Source organism: Rhizoctonia solani, chromosome 7, assembly GCF_016906535.1.
Source record: "Rhizoctonia solani chromosome 7, complete sequence".
Classification (NCBI taxonomy): Eukaryota; Fungi; Basidiomycota; class Agaricomycetes; order Cantharellales; family Ceratobasidiaceae; genus Rhizoctonia; species Rhizoctonia solani.
The window spans coordinates 2,062,006-2,089,997 of record NC_057376.1 but is presented as its reverse complement, the minus strand read 5'-3'; the positions used below and the strand labels follow the sequence as shown (position 1 = coordinate 2,089,997).

General features: G+C 46.1%; 11 protein-coding genes across 11 annotated transcripts; 8 read left to right on the top strand and 3 right to left on the bottom strand.

The window, feature by feature from the left end:
* Positions 1-177: 177 nt before the first annotated feature.
* Positions 178-1,264, top strand: RhiXN_06834 (uncharacterized protein; the record flags this gene model as incomplete). The annotated part of the gene is made up of 2 exons (XM_043326650.1): positions 178-433; positions 492-1,264. 2 exons carry the CDS (start codon positions 178-180, stop codon positions 1,262-1,264), a joined length of 1,029 nt encoding a protein of 342 aa, XP_043182082.1.
* A 3,872-nt stretch (positions 1,265-5,136) lies between these two features.
* Positions 5,137-6,010, top strand: RhiXN_06833 (adenylylsulfate kinase; the record flags this gene model as incomplete). The annotated part of the gene is made up of 6 exons (XM_043326649.1): positions 5,137-5,164; positions 5,218-5,283; positions 5,350-5,519; positions 5,572-5,669; positions 5,722-5,828; positions 5,880-6,010. The coding sequence occupies 6 exons, from the start codon at positions 5,137-5,139 to the stop codon at positions 6,008-6,010; spliced, it is 600 nt and encodes a 199-aa protein (XP_043182081.1).
* A 1,114-nt stretch (positions 6,011-7,124) lies between these two features.
* RhiXN_06832 (peptidyl-prolyl cis-trans isomerase, cyclophilin-type protein) lies at positions 7,125-10,091 on the top strand (the record flags this gene model as incomplete). The annotated part of the gene is made up of 17 exons (XM_043326648.1): positions 7,125-7,225; positions 7,274-7,315; positions 7,367-7,426; positions 7,517-7,539; positions 7,591-7,652; positions 7,701-7,748; positions 7,804-7,836; positions 7,886-7,930; positions 7,979-8,081; positions 8,525-8,624; positions 8,678-8,734; positions 8,795-8,867; positions 8,930-9,058; positions 9,115-9,175; positions 9,223-9,421; positions 9,468-9,666; positions 9,714-10,091. 17 exons carry the CDS (start codon positions 7,125-7,127, stop codon positions 10,089-10,091), a joined length of 1,713 nt encoding a protein of 570 aa, XP_043182080.1.
* Positions 10,092-10,374: 283 nt separating this feature from the next.
* RhiXN_06831 (glycoside hydrolase family 61 protein) lies at positions 10,375-12,477 on the top strand (the record flags this gene model as incomplete). Its single annotated transcript, XM_043326647.1, has 12 exons — positions 10,375-10,637; positions 10,711-10,721; positions 10,777-10,805; positions 10,872-10,946; positions 11,009-11,055; positions 11,108-11,117; positions 11,310-11,430; positions 11,479-11,585; positions 11,641-11,805; positions 11,869-12,100; positions 12,151-12,381; positions 12,437-12,477. 12 exons carry the CDS (start codon positions 10,375-10,377, stop codon positions 12,475-12,477), a joined length of 1,332 nt encoding a protein of 443 aa, XP_043182079.1.
* Positions 12,478-12,619: 142 nt separating this feature from the next.
* RhiXN_06830 (methyltransferase domain protein) lies at positions 12,620-14,041 on the bottom strand (the record flags this gene model as incomplete). The annotated part of the gene is made up of 6 exons (XM_043326646.1): positions 12,620-13,153; positions 13,214-13,354; positions 13,379-13,556; positions 13,610-13,829; positions 13,883-13,891; positions 13,936-14,041. 6 exons carry the CDS (start codon positions 14,039-14,041, stop codon positions 12,620-12,622), a joined length of 1,188 nt encoding a protein of 395 aa, XP_043182078.1.
* Positions 14,042-14,425: 384 nt separating this feature from the next.
* On the top strand, positions 14,426-16,273 carry RhiXN_06829 (translation initiation factor eIF-2B gamma subunit; the record flags this gene model as incomplete). The annotated part of the gene is made up of 11 exons (XM_043326645.1): positions 14,426-14,508; positions 14,559-14,677; positions 14,733-14,743; positions 14,946-15,096; positions 15,142-15,250; positions 15,305-15,480; positions 15,531-15,793; positions 15,854-16,056; positions 16,108-16,129; positions 16,185-16,211; positions 16,265-16,273. 11 exons carry the CDS (start codon positions 14,426-14,428, stop codon positions 16,271-16,273), a joined length of 1,173 nt encoding a protein of 390 aa, XP_043182077.1.
* Positions 16,274-16,562: 289 nt separating this feature from the next.
* RhiXN_06828 (glycoside hydrolase family 61 protein) lies at positions 16,563-17,861 on the bottom strand (the record flags this gene model as incomplete). Its single annotated transcript, XM_043326644.1, has 7 exons — positions 16,563-16,595; positions 16,667-16,897; positions 16,959-16,984; positions 17,040-17,307; positions 17,369-17,430; positions 17,554-17,702; positions 17,755-17,861. 7 exons carry the CDS (start codon positions 17,859-17,861, stop codon positions 16,563-16,565), a joined length of 876 nt encoding a protein of 291 aa, XP_043182076.1.
* A 546-nt stretch (positions 17,862-18,407) lies between these two features.
* On the top strand, positions 18,408-19,766 carry RhiXN_06827 (DNA excision repair protein ERCC-1; the record flags this gene model as incomplete). Its single annotated transcript, XM_043326643.1, has 7 exons — positions 18,408-18,527; positions 18,575-18,681; positions 18,740-18,839; positions 18,888-18,923; positions 18,978-19,018; positions 19,069-19,240; positions 19,293-19,766. 7 exons carry the CDS (start codon positions 18,408-18,410, stop codon positions 19,764-19,766), a joined length of 1,050 nt encoding a protein of 349 aa, XP_043182075.1.
* Positions 19,767-19,976: 210 nt separating this feature from the next.
* On the bottom strand, positions 19,977-22,965 carry RhiXN_06826 (uncharacterized protein; the record flags this gene model as incomplete). The annotated part of the gene is made up of 4 exons (XM_043326642.1): positions 19,977-20,691; positions 20,742-20,826; positions 22,076-22,731; positions 22,799-22,965. The coding sequence occupies 4 exons, from the start codon at positions 22,963-22,965 to the stop codon at positions 19,977-19,979; spliced, it is 1,623 nt and encodes a 540-aa protein (XP_043182074.1).
* Positions 22,966-23,987: 1,022 nt separating this feature from the next.
* On the top strand, positions 23,988-25,203 carry RhiXN_06825 (uncharacterized protein; the record flags this gene model as incomplete). The annotated part of the gene is made up of 3 exons (XM_043326641.1): positions 23,988-24,055; positions 24,121-24,411; positions 24,459-25,203. 3 exons carry the CDS (start codon positions 23,988-23,990, stop codon positions 25,201-25,203), a joined length of 1,104 nt encoding a protein of 367 aa, XP_043182073.1.
* Positions 25,204-26,661: 1,458 nt separating this feature from the next.
* RhiXN_06824 (uncharacterized protein) lies at positions 26,662-27,662 on the top strand (the record flags this gene model as incomplete). The annotated part of the gene is made up of 5 exons (XM_043326640.1): positions 26,662-26,700; positions 26,751-26,843; positions 26,896-27,043; positions 27,106-27,294; positions 27,355-27,662. The coding sequence occupies 5 exons, from the start codon at positions 26,662-26,664 to the stop codon at positions 27,660-27,662; spliced, it is 777 nt and encodes a 258-aa protein (XP_043182072.1).
* Between the last annotated feature and the right edge of the window lie 330 nt (positions 27,663-27,992).

Sequence of the window (27,992 nt, the reverse complement as noted above, 5' to 3'; positions counted from 1 at the left end):
CACATGCCACTGATTGGCAAGGTCAATGTCTCACTGAGCATGAACTGCATTGTGTATCATCTTGTATTAGCATAGTCTGAGCCTACAGTCAATGCATACAGTCAAACTGGGTGTCCAGATACTTGTTGTCAGTGCTAGTACACCCTTTCACATGCCATCAACAATCATCTAAACAAGATGCATGGGACAGTCACCTTGAACAACAATCCTGCCAGACTTGAGGCAGAGCTCAAGGAGTCAATTGTAGACAAGTTCAACATTGCCAAAAATATGCTAGAAGGACTTGAAGATACAATCCCTGCATTTGACAAGAATTTTGAGCCAGTTGAGCAACCAGCCAAGGAAGGCAAGCATGGCAAGGAAAACAAGGGTAGCAAGAATGGCAAGGACAAGGATAGTAAGAATGGTGCAAATGGCAAGGACAGCAAGGATGGTGAGTTTCTTGTTATTATTATTCTTATTCACCATTACTAACTATAAAATATGTGTAGACCATGTGGGTAGGGATAGGCCACTCCCTGCCAGGTTCCAAGGCAAGAACACTGAAGAGTATGGGCCTGGCAAGGTTCCTGATGGCACAGAGATACTCAAAGTCATTTATCAACCACCAACAACCAAGCCTACCACTGAAGCCTGCAATTCCCCCATTTGGGATCTTGAGGAGGATGAACAGCCTCCAGCCAAACCTCTCAAGATGGTGTTGCTAACCAAGAGCCACCCACCCCTTTCCAGGCACATTGTTCTCAGTTCATCAACTGCTTGCACTAGTGCAGGACCACCTATGCCTATCAAAGCCCCTAAACCAACAGTCCCAGCTCCACCCCCCTTCTTGCTCTCAAAAACAAGCAGCATTGTGCTGGTCAAATCTGGGTTGGCTTCTGTTATTGCCACAGAGGTCAAGCTGGAGGGAAGTGTGGTTGCATCTGGATCAAAGACTGGCATGTCCATCAGAGTTGCCCAGAGTCCAACCATCAAGAAGCCTAGACTTGATAGCCCTAATGACAAAGCACAACTTGAGTATGTTGTCCCAAAGCACTCAGTAGGCAGCAAGGTGGTCACTACAAAAGGAACAAAACATGTATCAAACCCCACCAAGGCTAATGGGTCACCCACAAAGAAGAGATCAAATGGGAAGGAGTGCAAGGAAGTAGTAGAAACTAGCAGTGATGATGAGCACATTGGCAAACTGGTTGGTAAGAAGGAGGCAAGCAACACTGCAACCATTGTAGTCATGGATAGCAAGTGCAAGATCCATGTAGTTTAGGAGCAACTTTCTGACACACAGAAGACAGTCAAAGAGCTCCAAGAGAAGATACACAAGTATAAGTTTGAGAAGCAAATTCAGGAACTGTCCTAGACGTCTGTAAGGATGTCAAGGAGATGGGTGCTTGTGGCTGGGAGTATCTAAGTAAAAGCTGCTTAAGGTGGTGAGCAAGCTATCTACAACAACAACCAGCTATACTACAATGACAAGGTGGCCTAAGGCAGCAACAAGCTATCTAAGTACAACAAGAAGCTGCTGTAAGGTGGTGGTAAGCTATCTAAGTACTAAGTGGTTACTGGCCCTAGTGGCCTTGTACAATGGGTGATGCAACAAGAGGTAATTGACCTGGGTGTTACCATGGTTGGTTGGCCTCCTTATATATTACAAGAAAGAGCTAATTACAAATACATCATATGCAATACTGTATCAAATAAGAACCTTGCTCTGCAGTTGGCCTTACTCATGCATACGTGTCACTGACATGTCATTGATGATGTCATGGGTGGAGGTGGCTATGTATGCTGATTAAGCACAGGAGGGGATGTGGCTTGGCGCTTAGTGTATGGTATAAGTGCCAAAGTCACGTGATTGAAAATGTAGTCCAATCTACTTTGTTTAAATCCAAGAAATGGGAATAAATTCCCTGGTATTGAGTGTGTCTACAACAGGAACAAGTTCAGGGGCAACTTTGGGCAATGGGAGCAGCTGCTTTGACTTCAGTCACTCCAACCGCTACTGCTACAATGACCAACCTGCAGTTCTGTGATATGCTTATGCAGTATCTTCAGAACAACAATCTTAAAATTGTCAACAACTGGGATGAGCCTCTATTTGACAATTCTGTGCATCTGTTTGCTCACCAATATCTTGCAAACAATGACTTTGCAACTACGCCTTAGACTCAGCAACATTTTTTGTACTGTTGTTACATGTAGAACTTTAAATTGTACTTATAGTATATAGTAGCTAAGTGCAAAATATATTGTCATTCATGCAATACATGTAGATCATATGATACAGATTAACTATGAATAGCATCTTGGAATTGCTGGATGTGGTGTATCAGGTGTGCTCAAGACAGGTAGATTTGACGCAGCTGCACTTGATTGTTGCCATTGATAGCAGGCAAGGCACCAACATATACACTGGTAATCTGGTTAATAGCAATCATACATGTACGTACATTGTGCAAGCATAAGCATGTTTCAATTAGGGTTGCCTGCCTGTCTGAGTTGCCAATGACCATAGGTACATAGAGGCAGGAGAAACATCCCTGAATTGCTTGCATCCCCCATTCTACTGCCTGTCAAGCACTAGTAACTTCAGTTGATTCTTGTGCAACTCAATCAATGTATTTGGCGGTGCCATGGACTCTTGCACCAGTCTTGAGTGGAATCTTGATTTTTGGTCTTCCTGCTCTTCCTCATGCCCATCTTTGTTTGTAACTTTGTATGAGACCACAAGCTTGGGAAATGCCAAATTGGCAGTGGCAAAGAAGCCTGTTGGCGCATCTCTTATCAGGACATATAGTGGTAGTGCACGCCAAGAGTTGTGCCAACTACCAGGGGTGTTGATTTGTGCAGCAAGAATTGTACATAGGTTAATTGTAATTAAGTTCATTATTGAGTGATTATGCAAAGAAGATTAACTTATTGTCAGGTGCAAAATAATCATGTTGCCAACTACATGAGAATGAAGCCAGCCATTGAAGAACAGTTCTTGTTCTTCTTGGTTGCCACTGGTTTGAACAGGCAAGTTCAAACCATCCATAAATCCAAATGCACCATCAAGATACTTGGCATGGGAGTGCTTATTTGTGATAAGGTTTCAGTATTCTCTCATAAGATTTGCATCAGGCCACTGAATTTGTGCTTCAGGGAGCTTTTGAAAGATTTCTAGCAGGATTCCCATAGCAAAGGTAACATAGCGCAAGACAGTTGAAGGTATAATAGCAAAGATGACCTGCAGTCCACACTCATCAATTGTGTTACACAGGTATTAGAGTAATAAACCAAGACTGCCAGCAGCTTCAAGTGAGTGGCTACCAATACAAGTAGCTCCATGTGGGTTAGTGTTGGTCCAAGCAATTGGGTGAGCATTCCATGCTCCAGCAAAGCCCAAATTGAGAAGGAAATGAAAAGTATAAACATTTACTCCAAGTACTTTGGAGATACACCTGGTCCTCACAACTGTTGTAGATACCTAGCCAGCTTGATAGATCTCTTGGGTTGGGCAAAAGTTTGCCTTGCTTAAGGTAGTTCCATTGTTCATGCCAGGGATTTCTGTTGTGTTGTACTAGATCTTGCTCTTGCTGCTGCTTCCGCCATCTTTGCATAATGTAGATATCTTCTTCTTTGTTGTCTAATAACATATGCAGTATAAAATCATTGTCCTCAGCTTCAAATTGGCAATTAAGCTGACAATACATAACGGGGGGGATATAAAAGGTACTTTCTCAACTTGCTTATTTATGTCCTCAGCAAAAACTGTTTTTGTTGTAACACCAGGGGTTTGGTAATGGTGTATTAACACACCAATAACATGTCATTACACAAATACACATGATAATGCTGATGTGATATACAGTTATAACACCATGTAACACCAATTACACCATTACCAAACCCCTGATGTTACAACACCCCAATTACACTAAGCAGCAAAAATATTGCAACCCCCATGAGGAATAGCTGGAGGCCAAGCAACACACTTTCAGGTATAGGTTTATATACAAGATCTGTAGACCTGTATGAGAGCTAGGTGATGTCAAAAAACAAGGTGAAAATACCAATCTTGGTGTGCTAAACAGGGAGGATAAGAAACAGGGGTTTTTCCAGCCTGCCAACCAGTAAATATCTTGCTCAGAGCTGCTAATGAAACTTGAAGAGAAACAAAATCTGAGTAGTATAGCACTTTCAAGCGTGCAGATCTGTGCGCTTGTTGTGGAGATATGCGCCTTCCAATGTAGGAGGGGTTACTAGGAGACTGATTGGAAATTGCTGAAAATGGGAGGTTTCCTAGTAACCCTCCCTAGATCTGAAGGCGCATATCTCCACAACAAGCGCACAGATCTGCACGCTTGAAAGTGCTATACTACTCAGATTTTGTTTCTCTTCAAGTTTCATTAGCAGCTCTGAGCAAGATATTTACTGGTTGGCAGGCTGGAAAAACCCCTGTTTCTTATCCTCCCTGTTTAGCACACCAAGATTGGTATTTTCACCTTGTTTTTTGACATCACCTAGCTCTCATACAGGTCTACAGATCTTGTATATAAACCTATACCTGAAAGTGTGTTGCTTGGCCTCCAGCTATTCCTCATGGGGGTTGCAATATTTTTGCTGCTTAGTGTACATGTAATCACATGTTATTCCACCCCACATATTTTGCTGAGTCCTCCACTAATGTATTGTACTCGCAGGGATAACAGACCAAGCATACAATCGGCTATCAGAGCGAGTGCACTTTTATTTGAATTTAAATTTTCTTCGGCATCTCTAACGTATAAATTGGGCCATTCCTTACGGAAAGCCACTTTAGAGATGTGGTTTCGGCACATAGACCTTGCACTGCCACCCGTACAGGCCCGACTCCGACCCGATCCGACGGCCGATTTTAGAGATCTCTATTTGGGGGCGATTCCTCACGGAAAGCCACCCAGTATACATAATGGCACTTTCTCATCCATTTCACCCCAAGGTGCCAAAACAAGAATCCAAGAATTGAGGAACCCTAATTACATTCCAAACTTATTCGATGGCGTGACCAGCACGCCGATCGCTGGCCCGCCCCTGTAGATAATGAACCCATCTCCGTGAGAGCCGACCCATATTCCCGATCTTTCTTCTCGACCTCAGCGACCCTTGGTGCTCATTATGTCAACCAACATCACATTTCATCCTGGTACGTGCAGTCCCTTCATTGTTCGATAGAGCAAGGCTGGAAGCATATTATAGGTGCAGTCGGAAAGGATGAACGAACCCAGCTTCTAGGTCAGAAAGGTCTTACGCTCTGGCTGACAGGTGAGTTCTGTACTATTTTATCTATCTCTCGATTGCAATGCTATCCTTCACATCCCTTGCTTCTAGGACTGTCAGCCTCGGGTAAATCGACAATTGCTGTAGCGCTGGAGCAGCAATTACTTCACTTAAAGAAGTTCGCATATCGCTTGGATGGGGACAATGTACGCTTTGGGCTTAACAACGATCTTGGGTTCTCGGAGAAAGATCGCAACGAGAACATTCGTAGAATAAGCGAGGTACTTATCTCTCATCGTTTGTGGTCAGATACTTACTAAGTACAAAAATTAGGTCTCCAAGCTGTTCAATGATGCTGGGGCGATTGCCATCACTTCTTTCATCTCCCCCTATCGTTCGGACCGACACTTTGCTCGTGGTATCCATGAAAGGTAAGCAGTGTATGTTGTTCCGTAATTAGGAATTTCCGTTAATTGGTTCAAGAGCGGGTTTAAATTTCGTCGAAGTTTATATTGATGCTCCACTATCCGTGGCAGAATCCCGTGACCCCAAGGGCCTATATAAGAAAGCCAGGGCTGGGGAGATCAAAGGTGCGATTCGTATCGTCACCCTGACGGGAGTTGGTATTTACATCTTTATAGACTTCACTGGTATATCCGCACCATATGAAGCACCAGAGAGTGCAGAGATTCACGTCCGCACCGATCGATTCACAGTAGAGGAATGCGTTTTTCAAATTGTGGATTATCTCTTAAGCAAAACTCTCATTTAGATCGATGAGTCCAGTACGGTCAGTTTCAGCGATAGTTGGTGATTAATGTTTCGGGTACGATATGTATGATCTTCGAAGCTATTCTGTTCGATCTTGGCCTTCCACACATTGAAGTCCTATAATATGGACGAGCCTAATATATAAGATAGATCTATCACCACCGTTATCGTACCCAAAATGGCCACTGCGAGCCTGCATATTATAACCAGGATAAGGGACATGCAAAAAGTTGCAAGGATAGACCAGATATATAGATGCACAGGCTACTATAAAACTAGTCATTTAAATGTATAAACTTGATAACCAATTCTGTTACATGGACCAATTTTTACAGAAAACCATGCGGCCGGCCTAACTTTAGTTCAACCGAGCACAGCGTCCCCCCGTACGCGTGCAGGCCGAATATGACCTACCCTGACCAAATAAGCCGTAATGAAGATTCCCGGAGAGATATGTATACAGATCTACACAGACACGCGTGGTAGGGAATAACACGTAAATATAATTTGAATGCACTTCAGGTACTGTGAGCTTGTGGGACTTGTAGAACTAAATTCTCAAGAGGATCGACTCTTCGTGATGCATTCACATGTTTCCAAATGCATATATCAGTTAAAACTGCACCAGGCACCAGGGTATAGGAACGAAAAACCAGGATTCATGATCAAAGCAAATGGTTTTTGCTTCGGCGTGATCAGGACAGCATACTTGCAGTTGTTCAGTTGACATCTAATCCCAAACAAGAGTCTTTGGAACGCAAGTTATCCCCAAAATGGTAAAGCTTATTGATGGGCTAATAGCGCCCCGGAGCTCGGGGAGCTCGGAGATTGCGCTATGCTGCTCCTCAGCGTCCCCCAACAAAACCCATTTTCGCCCAAAAGTTCTTGTCTTTTGTAAGCGGTTTCGCCTTGTTTCCATGTGATTCTGTTGTTTCTTTTACAATGAATTGTTTCTATCACGTGGTGAGCGGTTTACCTTGTTCGCATGTAGCTCCCGTATTGATTATATATGGACGTGTATTAAAAAAAAGCTGCTATCACGTGACCTATTCTGAAGTCTTAAGGTTACACAAGCACGAACTAAGCACGTAATTCAACCTTTACTTACAAACAGGATGTCGAACCCATCGAGACCAATCGTTTTTATGGATATCAACATTGGGGAAACTCCTGCCGGACGGTTAAAGATGGAACTATTTAATGATATTGTACCAAAGTATGTGCGATTTACTACAATTGACAGGAGAATTCAATATGTGCGTAGGACTGCAGAGAATTTTCGGCAATTGTGTACTGGGGAACACCGGTAAGTGTATGCTTTTTATTGCCGCGTACTTACCTTATATCTTTTGTACAGTATAAACTCTCGTCCTCAGGGCTACAAAGGGGCCACCTTCCATCGGTGGGTTTGTTACGCGTAGGTTGAGGACTCTACTGATAGTCTCCAATCAGCGTGTGAGTGAACAAATGTGCACACTTTTTCATCTTTTTGAATGGAAAAGGCCAGAGTTCGCGACTTTATGGTACAAGGTTAGTAAACCGACGTAGATTTTCATTCCAAATTATTTACACCCATCACAGGAGGTGACTTCCTAAACGGCGACGGGACGGGCTCGTTCTCAATATATGGTGATAAATTCCCGGTTAGTTTGTTACTTTTACATGTCTGGCCATGTCTAACCGAGGTTCAGGACGAGAACTTCCAGATGAAGCACACTGGACCTGGCTTATTGTCGATGGTACGGACAACTAATAATATCGGCAACTCTTCGTGTTTACGCCATCCATTGTTAGGCCAATTCAGGGCCCAATACTAATGGATGTCAGGTCGGTGCCCCCGATCCGAGCTAGACAAATTGACCCATGCGATTTCTAGTTTTTCATCACCGCGGCAGCTTGCGATTTCCTCGACGGGAAACACGTATGTGTAAGCTAGAATCTACACTCTAAACTAACCGTCGTTTCCTAGGTTGTATTCGGAAAAGTAATTGACGGAATTCTAACACTCCGTAAGATCGAAAACGTAGCTACAGGTCCCAACAATCGACCAAAACTCACAGTTAAAATCACCGGTGGGTGCCTAATGCCCGCCAACCGCTTGCGCGTATCGCTCTAACCAATTTTGATTGTGACAGAATGCGGGGAGATGTAGTACGGCTATCGAATTCTGCACGTTCGTTGTGTCTTATTCACGCGTATAGATGTAACAAAGGTCCATAGATAGATGGTTACGTCTGTCACGATGAAATCACTGTTATGCTCTTGGCACATGAACTACGTGACCATCCACGCTTTGACGGTGTTTCTCGTCAGTTTCCAATTGCTGCACCATCTTTGTTTGGCAGTGTGTTTCAGGGGTGCTCTCTTATAAGTGGCAATCGGGTGTCAAAATCTAACCATCGTTTCCTCCACCTCGCCGAGCTTCCCAATATATCCGCACACTCTTTGGGATACACTCTACTGTTTACAAAGTCATATATACTCGACCATTTTCAGCACTAATACAAGATGGTAGGACTTGGGTTCTTGACGGGCCTTGTTGCCTCGCAGTTGGCACTCGTTGCTGCGCAAAACCCAAAATACACGATTGCCCAAGACTTCAGTGGGTCTAAATTGTAAGTATATTGCTGGATTGGTCGTGTTCTTGTGCTTACACTCGTACCCGTAGCTTCGATGGCTGGTCCTTTACCAACGGCAATGACGCAAAGAACTATGGCAATGTTGCGTAAGCAGATCCAGAATATTGTCTAGCCACAAACGGCTTGTTGACACATGTTCGCATTAGGTACCTCGCAAAGGATGTGGCTATGGCACAGCAGTTGGTTTATCTCAATGCAGCTGGTAATGCTATTATTAAGGTTGGTGGATGAAACTATTATCTGCAGAACATGTGCAAAACTAGGGCTGACGCACTTTCCAGGTGGATAATACCACAGTAGGAAGCCCTCAGGATCCGGCATACGGACGTGCGTCGGTCAAGATGAACACCACTGAGCCCTTCACCAAGGGAAGCCTTGTCGTTATGGACGCTCTTCACTTTCCGTATGGTGTGAGTCGTGGCTTCGGTTGCAAATCAATTTACTCTAACTCGCTTGACCTACTCAGTGCTCTGTCTGGCCAGCTTATTGGAGCCAGGGTAGCCCCGAGAACGAATGGCCGCGCTTCGGTTGGTACTCAGGAAGTTTCGAATGTCGTCGACTCATCATTTTTCAGGTGAAATTGATATCGTCGAGAATGTTAACCTGGCCCCTGTCAATCAAATGTCTCTTCACACTAGCCAAGGATGCACCCTGGCCTCAGACACGCAAGTCACTGGAAGGATTGTCTCCAACGACTGCTACAATAACACCAATGGGAACCAAGGTTGTATCATTCAAATGCCGGATAATTCCTTTGGGGAAAGTTTTGCTAGGTACGCTTGCTTCTCTCTATTCTCGAATAGTTCTGAATTTCAGTAGAAATGGAGGAGGCGTCTATGCTGTTGAGTGGTCATCCACTGGCAATGGAATTCGCGCCTGGTTTTTCCCCAGGAGTTCGATTCCTGCCGATTTAACCAGTGCCAACCCCAACCCAAGCACTTGGGGTACCCCAACCGCGGCCTGGCCCGAGAGTGGATGCGATACGAGCAAGTTCTTTGGTCCTCAGACCTTGATCATTGTTCGTCTTACCTTAATTTTCGTTTCCTTATACTGACCTCTCGCCAGAACATTTCGATTTGTGGCGCATACGCCGGTGCGACCAGTGTTTTCGAGTCTACCTGTCCCAATCAAGGTTCCTGTCTCGACCTGGTTCGCAACCCTCGCAACTATGATAACGCCTACTTTGAGATCGCTTATGTCCGTATTTATTCTGAGTACGCCTTTAGTTTCAATGTCTTGGACAATAGCTCATCGGTTTGGAACAATTCTAGCGGCACATCTAGCACTATTACCTCCACTAGTCAGTCTGGCTCTGCCACCAAGACCCAGTCCGGAGCCAATGCTACAGGGACTACCGGATCCACCAACGGTGCGATCTATCATTCTGCAGGATTCATCCCAGCCGCGCTTTCTCTTATTGCTGGTGCATGGATTTCTGCTTAGAATATGTTTTAGTTTGTTTTCCCGAGTAATGGACAATGCTTCAATATGTTTGTTTGTGCGCTAGACCTTGAGCATAATTATTAATAGTTCTGTACTAAATTACATCAAAGCTGTCCCCGGCCCGGCCGGCATTTTGCTGAACATTCCCAGCATGGTTAAATTACGTGATTGCGGGATCTTGAACCCGGACCTTGCAACACGGCGTTTGGATGCGGATCATTTATAATGCGAAGGTTCTGGGGCCAATCCTTGGCTCTCCTCCACCCCACGACTGCAAGCAGTCATGTCGGTTCAGGATATGAAGCTACAACCAGGCACTGACGTCTCGCCTACCCCGCATCGACGTGTGGATGCGCCCGAAACACCAGTTAAAACTCCGTCCGAGGTGGAAAAGACAGCCAAGGCCGAGCCTGAGATTCATGTATATCCAGCGATTGGAGATCCCACTCCCGTTCGACCAATCGACGCCGGGATCGACAATGACGACCTGTTTCCAGAAGGCGGTCGCGGATGGCTTGTCATTCTTGGTTGCTTTATGCTGTCGGCGTGAGTGTTTCCTGTCTTCAGCTGCCAGATGACGACTAACCCATGGCGGTGTTGGGATGGTGGCGTGAGGCAGCATGACATTGGGTATGCATATGTCACCGTCGTTTGAAATACAATGGAGTCGCTAATCTACCCTTAGGTTTTGGGTGTGTTGAACTCATGGTTGCGGTTCGCGCACGAGTGGAGCCAAATTAATCCTTTGCCATTGACAGATTATGTTGGGGTGTATTTCAGGAGTATTATCGCCATAACATACTTGTCGGGACTTCAGATTCGGTGTTGGGGCTATTGGGCTCCACCCAAGGCGCGGTAAGGTATTCTTTGCGACTACGTGCGTATTGGCTCGCTTATCCCAATGGCAAAATCACTAGGTCGGAACCCTATCATCTTTATTCATTGGAAAACTAGGAGATAGATAGTAAGTCGGCACGACACTACCCCTCATACCTACTCAATGGGTATCATCTCAGCGGATACAAGGTATTATCTTTGTTGATTTAAGCCGGGTCTTAGGCAGCTCATTCAGCTGTAGCGTTTTACCGTGATGGCATTGGTCTGTTCAGTTAGCCAGCTGATAGGAGCAGCGTTCAGCAGCAAGCTTTGGCATTTTTTTCTCACACAGGTGGGCTCATCATACCTCAAATCCTTAAGCTAATTTATGATAGCGCATAGGGTGTCTTGCAAGGCTTAGCAACTGGGCTTTGCTTCCCTTTTGTTTTGGCATATCCTTCGCAATGGTTCAAGCGTCGACGTGGGCTCGCCACCGGCATCGTCGCCGCCGGTAGCTCGTTTGGTGAGCATTTACTCCCGGGAGTAATTACCTATCATTAATGTATTTCAGGAGGAGGAACTGCCACACTCATTCTAAGAGCAATGCTTACACATATATCATTCAGAAATACCCTACTTATCTACGCTGGAATTCACTGTGTCTTCATGTCCATTGCAGTGAGTTTCTCTTTTGTCCACGCATGGTGCCCTTCTTTGTTCTCACTCGGAATAGATATGTCTGGTCAAAGAAGGGCCAGCTGGTGCAGCGACGAGAGCCATTCGTGGCCGCGCAGGATGGGCGGATAAGGAAGTTTTGAAAGATCCAGTATTTTGGTCGACCGCTCTCTCTATGGGCCTGTGTATATTTGGCTTCTTCAGTCCGTATTTCTTTATGCCGGTGAGCTTTGTAGCTTGTGTAGATGGGAGTAATAGTAGGAGCCTACTGACGAGGTGGGTTTAGACATACGCCGCTTCCCGCATTCCAACACTCTCAGCCCAATATACCGTTTTACCTTCTTCCATAATGAATTTCTCATCAGCCCTAGGACGCTCGCTTGTAGGACTGGTTGCTGATTCAATCGGACCAGCCAATGCATTCATATGTGCCATTACAATCAGCGCACTTAGTCAATTATTGATTTGGAACTTCGCCTACAACTACGTTACGATCATGGTATTTTCTGTTGCTTTCGGTACGTTCAATCTACTTGCCATATGTCCTCAATGTGAACTTTCTGCAAAGGTGCAACTGGAGGGTGCTTCCTTTCTCTCATGACCCCATTGGCTGCACAATTATTTGGCACACGCAACCTCGCCGGGCTAACTGGCACATTCAACTTTTTTATGACTCCCGGGAATCTCGCAGCTGCTCCCATCGCCGGCTTGATCTTGAGCGCTTCAGGAGGCAACTGGCACGCTCCAATATCGTACAGTGGAGGGGTGCAGCTCGCAGCTATTAGCCTTATGCTCTATTGTAAGCAGGTCTTACTATTCGCCCTTCCCATAGTAGCTCACACATTCATTCCTAGCACGATTGAGACGTCAACCTGCTTTATTCGCCAAATTTTGATATTATGGCTTACACCATCCTTGTACCACAACCTAATACAACATACATACATGTACAAAGTTCGGATAGAATTACAAGGGTGCTGAATCTGGTCCAATGGTATGAAAATATTAAATGATTAGTGCCCATTGGAAAAGCAGCTCTAAATCTTCATAGCATAAATAGTGTGGTATCGCATGACCTGCCAGATCTCTCGTGACGTCCTCTCTTTTTGCCCAGCCTCAATCAGTTCGTTGGCCTGTTTTTCGTCCATAAGATTACCCTGTCGAAACAGTAGACCAAAGTTTCTCCAGCTCCATTCCCCTGTTTGCTGGACGATTTCTCCCAAAGCTCGAAGTCGAGGTGATTGATGCCATCCCGTAGTAGGATAAATGTGAATACGAGAAGTGACGTCTTTGAATCCCTTAACTGGACGAGCACAAGCAGTTTCCACAGTTGGTGAATAGGTTTGAACGTCATCAAACTTCATTTCGCGTTCGTGTGGTTGCAAGTGCCACAGGGAAGATCCGGGGGTAAGGAGCTCAGGTAATTCGCGCCACATATCTACCCGAACCGACTGGGCTTCAAGTGATTTACGAAGCAAATACATCCCGTGGGTCATGACGGGAAGCGAACGTTTTGCCTGGATCACATGGGGGCCGGGGAATAGCGTACTGCCCGGGTCATTGGGCGTGGACTATGAAATGAAACATGAGTTAGCAGGAGACGTTTACAGGAGGCTGGGATCCACATCTACCTGATCCGGCGAGGTATATTCATACACTTCTATCTCAACCTGTCCGAACAATATCAAGCCCCCGGGTTTTAACACCCTATGTATTTCGCGTAAGAATGAATTATAGTCCCGAAACTGAGATAGTATGTTGGTGGCATCGGGCTGTGAGCAATCGAATCTACTGACCTGTGTGATGGTTCTTCGAGCATGAACTATGTCGAAAGATGCGTCTGGTTCGGCCAGGCCGTTGTAGACGTCGTATACCTCAAAGCTGATGTTGGGTCTTGGTGCGTGCGGAACAAGGGGTATCATGTCGAGGCTAACGAAATCCACGTGAGGGAATTCCGTGGCCATTTCTTGTGCCCTGAATACTCGACGTGGAATGTTACTACGAAAATAAGGGGAAACACCGCTTACCATGTTCCATCGGCTGTAAACACGTCCAAAACCCGCTTTCGGCGTGTAGGGTGTGGTTGTAGTATTTCCAGAACAGGTCCGAAGTAGTTGGATCCAATCATGAGTTTCATGTAATGGTGCTGAATCTCCAACCGAGCTGCCTCTCCGTTATCCAGGGGTACAAATGCTGGTATGTTTCTGTCGGCAGGATATGCCCTACCGTACACCTCTCGAAAGTAGCCTGTCGAGAGCTGTTTAGTCAGGCCTTGAGGTTGTTCCAGAGCTTCTACTTACTATTGACTTCTAGTGAGTTTAAAGTGCTCATCGACCGGGTAGTAATATCGGACGAGTCGGAGTCGATATCGCTAAAATCCTCATCTTCCTGGTATCCAGCAATGTACTGGCATCTTCGTCCCGTCTGTCGGGAGGATTATGCTCGAGTGGTGCTGGCATTGTACTTGCGTGCTAATGACCCCAAGGCGTAGTTTGAATCCAGGAGATAGTTATAGTGCAGTGATCTTGGTTGGCTGGACGATGAGATATCTTATAGCTCTCCACATGTACGACCGGCCGACGGTTCCTGACCAGTTGGGGAGATGGAACATTCAAAAGATCTCCTGTGCAGATCCCTGAGATGGTTCACTGGATCATTGCTTCGCGTCAAGGCCGAAAGGCAAACCTTGTTCCGCAGCATTTACGCGACACGTGCTGTCGATCCCACCCGGTATGTTTGGTAATAGACGATTTCTTTCTTTTCCGCCGGATACCGGGCGCTTGGATAAACATTAAGCTGACACACCAGCGCTTATTGAGTCACTCTAATTTCGACCGCCAACTATGCTAGCTGACGATCAACTCGAGAATCCAGCTCCACGCGCGCGTGAATTCCAGGTTGTGGTATTGGCTGGACATGGTGCCAAGTGAGTACTTAATAAATACTTTGAATATAATTTATTCACCTATGCCACAGCCTCCAGCCCCTTACCAATAATGTCAGTGGAAATACGGCAGCCAAAGCCCTGTTGCCCGTCGGTAATCGTCCGATGATCTCGTACATACTCCATTGGGTGGAGGACTGCGGTATCTCTGGTTCGTCCATCTTGGTGGCTGGGTGCCCAACATCATATGAAATAACTGCGCATAGATGTTCTTGTGGTTTGTCCTCGGTCCTCAAGCAAGAAATCTCACATCATTTACATCGAGCCGAATATTCCAATATGCGGTTGGAACTCAAGAGTGTGGATGAGGACGATGTATCAATCTCCGGTACCGCAGAAGTACTGCGTGCCATCGAAGACACATCAAGGCATGTCACCCTCACTCTTGGTTTCAAACTTGACTTACTGCGTCATTTTAGCTAGACGTGGTTATCCTGCCTTGCGATTTTATGCCGCCGCCCGGCCTGTCGTTGACTGCGCTTCTCAACGCATTTCGGGAGGATGTAAACGAGCCCATAGCGGCGGCCCTCTTGTACGAGAGGCAAATACCTGCGGATGGCAAGGATAAAGGTGTGCGCGCTCTGATATGTGTTCCCGAAATTAACTTGACAACAGGTCCCAAGCTTGTGGTCGGGGCCGACGAGATGAGCAATACCTTATTATATGTTGATGGTGATAACGATGACGATGACGACCTAGAAATTCATATGGGTTTGACGGCAGAGTACTAGTTTCTTATTCATCTATCCGCAACTGTTTGTATAATCCGGCCGATTAGATTTCCCAACACACGATTCACCACTCGATACTTGGATTCACACGTGTATGTCCTGCGTCGATCTGTCTTGGGGATATTACGGGAACATCCCGGCCTTTTGTCCTTCCGTGAGGAGGTGCTACCTTGGCTTTGCAAGCTCGGGTACCGAAAGAGCAAGCGCGATCGCTGGAACACGGGTAAGACCTGATTTGTTCGGTCCCGAATATTAATGAACTTTCGTGTGTAGCGCTTAAGCCCCAAGACCCAGTGTTAAAACTTGCCATGTTACATGCCACGACCCATGTGGAACGAGACCTCGTGACAGGGATGATCATCACCTCACCAACCTCATCCGAAATCCCGCAGCCATATGATGAAGAGGTCACGCCAGAGGTCCCCAAATCAATGGGCAGTAAGCCCCTGCGCACTGCGTATGTCTTACATCGTGCCAAGGACGGATTTTCCGGTAGAGGAAACACTATACCAGGATACATGGAACTCAATCGTCAGGTTGACAAGACAATGCTCTTCCTGAGCTATAATTCATCGTTTTCTGACGGGCTTTTCTAGGTCCTTGCCCAGATCACTTCCAAGTCTCACTCTGGGCGTGGCGGGAAGCCTTCGGCTGTCGGTGACTCAATCATTCCCAACAACGCCACAGTGGGCGAGAGAGCATCCATCAAGCGCTCGGTTATTGGTGAGCATTGTCGAATTGGGAAAAACGTCAAGATCCAGGGATGTGTGGTGATGGATCACGTTGAGATCTTGGATGGGTATGGAGCCTTGGGAACACCTGGCGGAATCTTACTTATACATATTTTCAGGGCAAAACTCGACAATTGCATCGTTAGCCGATTGTGTCAAATCGGTGAGAGAGCAGTGTTAAAAGACTGTGAATTAGAGACGTCGTTCAGAGTTCCCGCGGATGGTGAGTGTTTGGCGCATATACCAGTAATGTTCTCAACTGGTATCTCAACGTAGCAAACCTGAAGGGTGAGAAACTGGAGACTTGACATCATTGGCCAATTACTTGTGTAAATTTGAACATATCAGAAAATTTCGGATTTGATTGTCTTTAGTGTCTCTCACATCATCCGGAAACAGTATACGTGTTTGTGAATTAAGTTACAAAAGTAAATGTGTGTGAAGCAGAGCTGAAGAGAGCTCAGTATATCGGTGCCAGGTGGATTATATAACTCAGAGGCATTGAGAGTAATACTAAACGATCCACAGTCATTACACAAGCTTATGTGATATGTGCAATGTAAGCTCACCTCATTTAGTAAGGTACATTTATACGGAGAGACGCAGGCTGTTGCGCCCTTTATAATTCAAAAAGGGACTGTCAATATATCTTTTCTTGCAATTATGGTCGAAACGCACCGTCCAGCCTTTGCCACCACACTGGGCGTACTGAGCAGCTCCACCGGTCGATGGGGTGGTAGTCGTAGGGGGTGCAGCTGTGGTAGTAATCGGGGCAGCCGTGGTGGTGGGTGTCGTGTTGGGTGCAGAGGAAGTAACGGGCGTGGTGTTGTTAACCCCAGTGAAACCTGGATAAATACGAGGCCCGGGAATGATGTATGTTGTTTGGGTCTTGGCAGCTTCACCGTAAATCTGGAACACATGTGGGTTAGTATGGCCCTTGGAAGAAGACAAGGCCGTCCGATTATCTCACATCAATTGTCACACCAGGATCGGATGCTGCGTAATTTTAAACTTCAATTAGTTATTCCATACAAAAGAGTATTTGTCCTACCTTTCCATGCGCCTGGAATGGAAACCAAGTACTCGCTAGTAGGGAAAGCGGTGCCACTGCCAGTAACCTGCAGTTGTGCACACTCGGGGTAGAATTGAGGCGTATTGGATTGGTGAAGTGCAAGCGTCTCCCAGCGAATCAAGTAATTTCCTGGTTTCAAGTTCGATGGGATGGCCGTATCCCATTTCAGATTGGCCATAAGAAGTCCGTTGGCCCATTTTCCAGTGTATACGGTTCCACTAATGAGGCCGAGTTCGTATATCTTGAACTAAGAGATTCGAAACAAGTGTTAGCGACCGGTCGTGGTACAGAAGTGACACCGTTCTTACCCATTTGGCCGTCGCAGTATTCACACTTGTGCAACCTGCATCAGGACAAGCGGCAAGATAGACTGTGTAAGGACCCTCAGCATGAGTCCACTGAGAAATATGGAAGTAATCGTCTGTCCAGCTAATTGTAACATGCATATCAATATCAGTCTCTTGTATCGCTAATCAAAATTGTTCATATGTACCTGCAATGGTTAGCGTCTGCTGATTGGAACCGGCAGTCCCATCATCATTGCAGTGCATTGTAGATGCAACAGGATTGAGTATTGGGTCATAACTGGAGTAAGGACGGCCAGCTGTCGCTTGGTTGGATGCTCCAAGGAAGGGCTGCCAACTAGATGACGGCCATCAATTCGCTTATTCGTCCGCTCTATAAAGTAGCCTACCCTTGGTATGTTTTACCACCTATGGCAATACTAGTGACACCACCGTGAGCCAGAACTAGCCCGAGGCTAGCTAAGAATATCGAAGTTGCGAAAGAGGACTTAATCATGTTGAACGAGAATACCAGATGCGAGAAGGTCTGGGGACTCTTGCAGAGATTCTTGAGTTTATATACTGCCCTCCTCCCTCTACCAAGGCACATGGTAGCGATAACACCGTAATAGGATATCAAGAAGTTGTTTTGATTCATGTGAAGATTTAGGGTGGAATGTCGGATTATATGCGTTGCTCAGTGGCCTTGGGTGGATGACAAAATATGAATTGGCTTTGATCACAAGTTACGTTCAATGGAGAAATTATCGTGAGATGACATACGGACCCCGCACTCTCAACTAAAACGAAGCCAAGTTGACCTGCAAGAAGCCTAGTGCGCTGCCCCTTACGGAGGTTTCTCGCTTTACTGTCCTGGTGACCACTTGCCGGCGGACTAATTACTCGGCAACCAGACTATATGTAACACAGGGTTCAATGTCGGAGCATTTTACCTCACGACACTCACTCTGCCTTCGCCCGATGGTACCGAGGTTGTAATTGTAAAGTACGGAAGATTGGCGGGTTCTAGTCATGTGACTTGCTTCAGTGTGTTCGATCCGCCATGAGTGACGTACCGAGGGATCCTAAAAATCGAGCACCTCCATCCCTAGCATCTGATACTCTCACGGCAAAGGCCGCAAAAAGTACAATAGGAAATGCTATTCTTGTTCATAAAAGACAGGTGAGTGTCATAATCTTGACCCCCAACTTCCAAACTGATTTGTGTAGAAAGGAAACCCGATTCTCGACCACGTCAAGGGTATCCCCTGGGAGTACAACAACGATATAATCGTGGACTATCAGGTTGGCTCTACCACAGGAGTATTATATCTAAGGTATGCCTGTGAAACTTTATTGACGAGGCTATCTGGTATAATTAATCTGGATTTGAAGTTTGAAGTATCATCATTTGCACCCTCAGTATATCTTTAGTAGATTCGAAAAGCTCGGGAAGAACTACGACAATCGAATCCTTCTAATCTTGTGCGATGTGGTCAGTAGCATGTCACCATTCGCCTGCTTTTTTCTAACCGCTCCGAAGTCCGAACACCAGAGCTCGATTAAAGAGCTTACCAAGGTATAGATCTGGGATCCGCTGATTACGATTGAAACAAACTAACCATAGGCATAGGCGTGTTTACTCAATGGAATTACTGTTATGGTTGCTTGGTCGTGAGTACAACCCCATCCTCCACCTTGCCTTGCCTCAATAGCTTCTGCAGAGCGGAGGAGGTTGGACAATACCTCGCCACATACAAATTATACGAGTTTAAGTCTCATCAAATTATCAAGGAGAGAGTAGACAATGACTATCAATCGGTGTTACGTGCAGCACTCACAACTGTCCGAGGTGTAAACAAAACCGACGTAATGACCCTGAAGACGAACTTTGGGGTGAGCCCGTGTTTCTAAGTCTGGTGTATTTACATACCTAAGTCTTCTCCAGTCTTTCTCGAACATAGCACATGCAGCGACTGAAGACATGCAACTCTGCCCTGGATTCGGTCCCACTAAAGTCCGCCGATTGTATGAGGCGTTCAACAGGCCATTTTATTCAAGTGGTCAAAAGTCCGTTACTTTGCCTCTTGATAGCGCTACAGATGGGAATCTCTCAAGCGATCCTATCCCCATTTCATCACAAGCGCGAGATATCGAAGGATCGAAAGGGAGTGATCCTCCCCGGTTTAACATTTCGACGCGGCCGGATCGATCTCGGATACCGAGTCCCGAGTGGGACATAATGCATATCTCTACTCAGCGCCCAGATATAAACCTTGAGCTGTCTCTAGAGTTAAACCCGAGTGATGATGATACGCTGTCTGGCAACTCAAATGCGCAAAGTACTCTCGAAAAACAAGTTATTCAAGATCCTATCAACCAATCCCGGCCCAACTTTAAAAAACACAGGCCAGATTCCTGAAATCCAATGAATAGTACCTACAATGTATACTTGAGCCTATGGGACTCTCTAACCCTGACGAAAAGTTCATAATTTCAAGCAGCTTATAGAATGGTTTGAGTGTCTTAGTGTCAGGCACGATGATCGTAAACAAGTTCAATAATGTACAAAATACTACGTTGACATCACACAATACATCATACGGAGAGGCCCAGTGGTACGCTGCAATGATCAATATGCGTTCCGCTTCTGGCCAAGCCCCAAGAACTCTCTTAGTTTCCTTCTGAATCCCAATCGTCTCCGTGTTCCTTGGTCCTCCGCAAACTGTGCTCTCTCCGCTTCAAGTCGCCTCCAGTAATCCCGTCGCTCCTCTTCCATACCTCGTCTTAGTGAATCAATCTGCTGCCTCAGCTCCGCCATTTCCCTCTCTTCTCTCTCGACCTCGGCCCGGATATTAGCTGCTGCTCGGGCCCCCTCCAGATTTGCATGGGCAAGTTCCCTACGTGCTTCTTCAATGGCCTCCTGCTGTTGGTTGACGCGTTCCAATAATCGAACCTCGATGGCCTGTCCAGCTTCTGTCTCATGGAGAGCCCTGTTTTCATCGACGGTTTCAACGTCGATACGCATTGGTAATGGCGCTTGTCCGATCAGTTGCCGAATAATCCGGTGCGCAGACTCGCGGCCTTGAGTCTCACGACGAAACATACGGGCCCCGCCGTCCAGTGCTTCCTTGAAAAAATCAGTCTCTAATTGCTGTTCTCGCCTCGCCTGAGTATCGGTCGGTGGATTGGACCACATATTTGTTGCAATTATGACGTTCTTCAGGGTCTGGGTGCCACACATTTTCCGAAATAGGTTGAAGGTTCTAGCATTTGCTCCTCCCATCCTGTTATCGGTGATACGGTGGAGGTAAATGATTCCGGAAAGTATTTGACCTTGATCGTAACTACACTATGTTAGTTTCCCTATCTGAATTATAGTACATGCATAACTCACTTTGCACTGAGATAGCCGGCAATTCGCTTCAAAGTTCCAACGTCGGAAATTTCCTCATCATCGAACCCTGGTGTATCTAACAGAACTACATTGCGGCCATCAATTTGAAAAGTAGGACTCTTTTGAACGGTTTTTGTCCAAGAGTTCAACCCCCTCCCCACCCCCAAATCCCCCCACTGGCATCATTGGCAAACTAAGGATAAGTCTCAGCGAAATCCAGTAAGGGAATATATAACATATCGACTAACACTCGACTTCCCTACACCCGTTGCCCCAAATAAGCTGAGTCACCCGCAATGGTTGGAATTGTCTGGTTAAGTATGACACATTTGATAAGATACAAAGAGGACCTACGCAATCAGTATCGGTCGTTCTGGCGCTCCAATGGCATTCATTATGGATCTGCGCGGAGTAGAGTTACAGAATGCTATATAGCGCTTCTCCCGACCAAAAAACCTTCCCGCGTTATGAAGGGGAATTTAGTTGGTGGCAGGGAGAAACTCACCTCTTACACTTATAGCTGGGATCAGCTTTGGGTAAGGTAAACGAACCAGCACCATCCTGGGCAGTGCAGTTGACTGAAACTTACCGCGGGGCCGCGTGGACTCATCGTGGTACTACCAATACGCAACGTGTGACATGAGTAGCAGGTAACATGCAGGCCAGCCGTCGTGTGGACCTCAGAATACACTCACCTCGTTGATACAATACCCAGGCACGCGGCCACCCCGATAACTACTTACTAGATATCCGATACCATAATTGTTTAATGGTGCAGCAACATGAGGTCACCAACTGGCTCGGTAAACAGGCTGCATTAACTCGGTGACTGAATCTGGCCTTTCCTTCCCAGATCCAGAGTTGTGATCATATGTGGGTAATGAGTGCAGAATACTAACCACGTCTTTCCGGGTACACGAGTCAGTCAGGCGAAGGGCTCTGGGAAACCGGATAGGTCTCATGTGTCCACTCGGTGTCATGTCGAAGCTTCTTCTGGGATCGTTCGCAAGCGCCTCGCTATACCGCAAAGGGGCGAGTGGACGAATTGCTATGTTTAATACGTTCTTGTAGCTACATGATCCTCAACGCGATAGGCACAATATTATTCACTGTAAATGCCTGATTGCTCCCTTGCTTCGGTATACAGCCCATGACTCAATAGCATCACAGTAGCATCAACTGGTTACAATGGTGGTATCAATATAATACAAGTTCGTGTCTTTGATGTTCTGCAAGATAGCATTAATAGTCTTTCCCCGTGGTGGAAAAGCGACCAATGTCATCTGAAAGACGTCAGAAAACACGCGCGATGCCATGCCAACCAATCGACTTACTTTGTTCTTCAGCTAATCGCATCGCTTGTATGCGCCGCGTTCGCATGTCTTCAAATTGGCCCTCCCAGAACTTTCTCCCTTCCTCAATTTCTACGGTAAGTGAGGCGAGCTGTTGTCGAAGCAGCGACATCTCCCTCTCCTTCCGTCCACGATACTCATCCAATTCTCTCTCCGCTTTCAAATTTCTGTCTACAACCATAGCTCGGATCTCATCTCGCAATTCTTGGAGTTCCTCATCTTGCTTGGATAATTTGGCCTCGATTTCTGCTCTGACAATGCGCCCAGCTTCGGTATCCTGCAAGGGTATACCCTCGCTCAACTCTACTGGGAGCTGTGGATGCATTGCAGCCTTTGGTAGTAAGGTTCTTAGGACTTCATGGGCCGATGTTTGACCAAGATGCTCACGGCGCAACAGTTGGGCGCCATCTTCCAGTGCCGACTTGAAAAAATTAGACCGCAGCTGCTGCTCACGTAGAATTTCGTCTTCAGTGGGAGGGTCGGACCACATGTTTGTGACAATCACAACATTCGCAAGATTTTTCGAGCCACACAGACTGCGCAGAAGTCGATACGTCCGTGCAGAAGCTCCCGTCATACGCATGTCGGTGATCCTGTGAAGGTAAACTATTCCTTTCAATTTAATACCTCGGCGATACCTGAAGAATGATGAGAGGTATACTCGGATCAAATAGCCCGCGACTTAAGTGGATTGGTACTCCTTACATCGTCTCAAGAAACTCAGCGATTCGTTTTAGTGTGTCTGCGTCCGATATGGTCGTATCGTCGAACCCAGGAGTATCGAAGAGTACCATCTCTTGTCCATCAATAGTGAAGGTCTCGGATGCTACCACCTGATTGGTACATGATGGTAGATCGTGTCCGACGGGCATACTTTCGGTCCCGCTCGCGTCGTTCACAAACTAAGTGCAACTTCCTTAGCTAAAGTACTGCTGCATTTCTTATGTGTACATGCCGTGCTCTTCCCTACTCCAGTCCCACCATACATGCTGAATATACTTAGGATACCAACCAAGAGTCCTGAGGAGACATAAAAGACTTACGCGATATAATGGGGCTCATGATCAGATACATTGGAATGCACGAATCGATTCATATTGACCCGGTTCAGAAGTAAGTTAGAGGAGGAGGGGGGGGGAATTTAATAGCTTAACCTCGAAAAGTGCAGGTACAGTTTTGGGAAGACGAGCCGATATATATCAGTGGTCCCTACCCTAAGCCCAATCTCACTAGCTCGTACACGTTCACAATGAGTCAGCAGAGGTCGAAGAGCACCATGTGTTCATCGTGCGATGCGCATACACAGGGTCTGCTATCTGAAGGGCGAGAAGAGATTCCTTGGCGCCTCAAATGCGTGTATCCCACACGTTTACCACACCTCATCAAATTTGAGTGCTGCTATTCAGCGCTACCACTGTCACACTAGATATTTACCTCAAACAGGTATGAAAAGGAGCTCTTTTTGAGTTGTTTACCAATATACCGGAACTCCCCAAGCCACATATAAATGGCTTCGTTATTACTGCCATGGCTGTCCGTAGCAAAGTGGCTATCTGGCCTCGAGGTCTCGGTCCAAATCCGAGAACCCTTCTAGACAGAAAGCTTCTATAGATCGGAGAAAGGCAGAATCTTGTCAACGCACCTGATTTAAGATTCACCCCACGTAAGTGTTTCACTATAATTCAGGGGGATCGATGAGCAGTCTAAATATCGATGAGCAAACTGGATCCCCCGGTGCACCCAACCAATACTTCCTATAAAGTCACTTAAATACGCAGATATATAACACACACCATCACGCAACATCTGGTCTATAAACCACTTAGACACAACGCTTGCACCATTGGTAACACTTATCAGCCCCTCCACCATCCCTCGATCCCCTTAGTATCTGATGACGACACAGCATATTCTGAGGGTTCCTGGAGCTCAAATACGAGCAACAGAGCCACTGCGAGTCATGTGAGTTTCAGCAAATGTATATGGATGTAATCCACGCCTTGTTGACATAGCCTGATCACTTCCAGTGTGTTTGGCGGAACTGGGGTTGGGAAGACTTCGGTATGGAAGGACAATACTGACCTGCAGCCTCTATCTAACTCTCAAAGTCTCGTTATCCCAAAGTTCGTCAATGATGCTAGCGGAAGCAATCTTCAAATTGGTCATGATCTCCCATCCTGCACCAAAGCAGTTCAAGCAGGCCCTGTGTTCTTTATCAATGACCGAGCCGTACAAATCTTCGATACACCTGGGTTTGACGACACAACATTGACAGATACAGAAATACTTCGCTCAATCTCCGAATTTTTGTTGCGTTTGTGAGTGGTTTATACTTCTGCTCTTGATGAGGGTTAACCTACTCCAGGCACGTTCAAAATCAACCAATTACGGGAGTTGTGTATATCCATCGTATTACTGATAACCGGATGAATGGAGCATCGGTACGGGCCCTGAGTCTGTTCCAAAAGATATGCGGCTCTCAGGCGATGCGCAATGCTGTGATCGTAACAAACATGTGGTCCATCCCTCGAGACCCTCAACAGGAGGTTCGCGAGAACCAACTCAAAAGTGAATATTTCCGGAGTGCAATCCTTGATGGTGCCAAGGTAGCTAGGCGCGGAGGTACTGGCCCTGAGTCAGCACGAGCGGTTCTTGGCCTCCTGTTGAATTGCGCCCCTGTAATGCTTGCGCTTCAAGAAGAACTAGCGATTCGACAACTCCCATTAGACGAGACCGAAGCTGGAGCCCTTGTCGACCAGAACTTAAGAAAGCGGTTGGAACGCCAACAGCGTGAAAAAATGGAGCTCGAGGAAGAGCTGCAAGAAGCTATTAGGGAGCGCGACAGACGTGCCCAGGAACAGCTGGGGAGGTTCAAGCGCGATAAGGAATTGGAAGTCAAGTTACTGCAAGAACAACTGGATGCCCTCCGTGAGGCCAGTGACCTCCAACGTCAAAGCGTGAGTCTGTCCAGAAGACATGAGGCACAGCATCCAGGCGGTACGGGAAGTCCGCCTGGGGTACAGAGCTCGGCAGGTACGGACGGCCAGTCGTCCAATAGGCCAGGTCGAGGGTTTGGCTTGTGGAAGAGGGGAAATCGGAATACTCCCTAGCTCCATCTTCATGGCGGTAAGCTGGTTTAACAGTAGTGAACTGAACTTTTAATAATGGGTTTATTTGTGTGTACCATAAATGTCTAAAGTAGTCAGATACGAGCTTTTGTGTATAGGAAAGGAGATATGTACATGTGAGCCGGGGGTTGGGGATAGGTTATATGGTACTTAATTTCGAATATTCTAAAGATATTTAATAAGCTTTGTATGCAATGGATTTGGACAACATAAATGCTACACGGCTCTGCTACTGCATAGCCATATACAGTGGGCCACAAATCAAATGGGACATGTGACTGTGATACAGGAAAGTAGTCATTGCTTGAAAATGGTTAAGATATGTAGAATACATCTACTGATAAAAACACATTACTATGCAGATGATACATCCAAGTGCAAAATATGAGAGAGATTGGATAAGTGCAGCTGTAGATATGAACCAATATGTGATTGTGAGTGTCCCATTTGTTTTGCCAATTGTACTTGAAAAGTCAGTGTCCTGTAAATTTTGTGATCCAGAGCCATTTCCTGGACAATTTTTGTCAAACAAAAAGTGCAGAAGGACTGAGAGCTAGGCCTAGAGTCTATTTGCAGAATATTGGCACTCAAAACAAAGCCCATGCTACTAAAACCAGCTAACTTCAAGAGTTCACATCCTCACCCCCTCTTGCTGTGCTACTCTATAACAGCCTCTCATGCATTTTTTTATTCCTCAAATTCTGTTATATTCAGGCACATACACTTATTACCTCTCTCTATATGTGTCAGTAGCATCTTGGGTTATTTCACTTGCTTGTTATAGAGTAGCACGGCAAGAGGGGGTGAGGATGTGAACTCTTGAAGTTAGCTGGTTTTAGTAGCATGGGCTTTGTTTTGAGTGCCAATATTCTGCAAATAGACTCTAGGCCTAGCTCTCAGTCCTTCTGCACTTTTTGTTTGACAAAAATTGTCCAGGAAATGGCTCTGGATCACAAAATTTACAGGACACTGACTTTTCAAGTACAATTGGCAAAACAAATGGGACACTCACAATCACATATTGGTTCATATCTACAGCTGCACTTATCCAATCTCTCTCATATTTTGCACTTGGATGTATCATCTGCATAGTAATGTGTTTTTATCAGTAGATGTATTCTACATATCTTAACCATTTTCAAGCAATGACTACTTTCCTGTATCACAGTCACATGTCCCATTTGATTTGTGGCCTGCTGTATATGTATGGGGGTTTGAAGTGTGAGCTTTTGAAACTTAAGATGTGCATAGCTTACATAAACACAGCCTACACAGTGAAAGGATGTAACTATAAGTTATATCTAGGTTGGAAAGATGGATGCCTCATTCCAGTGATGATCTTCTTGATTGATCATGATCAATGCTGTAAGCAAAGCTCAAGATTGATTTGTATGCACCGCCACATCAGGGTCACGCGTAAGCGCCGAGGTCAATATTCCCATGTTCTACCACGCTCAGCGCAGTCACCTTCTCCAGTCCGTAAGCCGCCTTTTAGAACCGATGGAGTAGACAACTAAATTTACGTAAAGCTCGATCGGCTCTCATATGTATACATTTCTTATTCATATCTACTGGCACCAAGCCTGACGGCCTTGATTGCCCGACTCGTTGCGCAGTACCGAGTTAGTAAGTTCCATTATCTTCTTGACCTACTCAACTAAAATACCGATTTAGATTACCGTGCTAAGGGACGTACAACCGACCTATCCTTTGCGCTTCCATGTGATAATTCTACTGCTCATTACGGCGGGACCCCTTCTCCGTCATATTTTTGGAGGGATAGCCCAAGGTAGTGGTGTTCTGCTCGATTTTGTTGGGCAAGGTATGCCTCAAGTCTTGTTTCGTAAAAAAAAAAAAATCATTGACCAGATATTTTATCGAAAGGGGTCCCTACCCACTCTGCACACACGTTGGCCATCGACCTACTACTGCTATTATTCCAGATAGTACAGTTGACGATCTCATACGAAACTGCTCGGTGGAAACCCGAGGTACCTGATCCTTTATTTACGCCCCCACTCCCTGTTCCATCTCTGCAAGCTACCACAACGCCAAAGCCACGAAGCAGACGTAGTGAGCGGAGTAAGCTCAGTATTGTGACCATGTGTGGCCTTCTGACTTTCCATTGCCTAGGATCGCGACAGTCACAACTCCGGACGACAAGAGCGGGTTATCGAGATGTTATAGAAAATCGAACTCGGCATGTCCATACATCTACGGCGTCGTTCCCCCCAACTACCGCAGTTATTGATTTACCCTTACGCACCCTCGTAAGACTTCTCTTCCAATCTGAGCCTTCCGACGAAGCATCAGAGCTACCTGGACCCGTGACGGATGGAAGACGTAGGATAGGTCTTGCTGCACAACTCGTCGTTATGCTTTTGAGAATGAGGGCTGCAAGGCAGGGTGGAGGCGAGGGGCAAGGCCAACAACAGTCTTGAGTTTAGTTGGTTCGACGAGAGGATAGTAGTGGTCGGTCCAATAGATAGCTGCATAAATCAGTTGGGGCATTCTATCATTTGACGCTTACTCGCATGAGCATTTTGATCGTGAAGAATTTTGGTCCCCGAGGAAATTGAATATTAATCTGCTTATATATATGCCTCTGTGCGTATGATATACTCTTGTTGTGTTTTAAATAATGGGACAGCGTACATATGCACATGCGACCACAGCAGCGAAAACATTGACTCTGACCAGACAATCCTCCCTAGCACCGTACAGTTAATCTGAGTAAGCTACGCTTAGGGTCCCACCACTCTTCCAACACC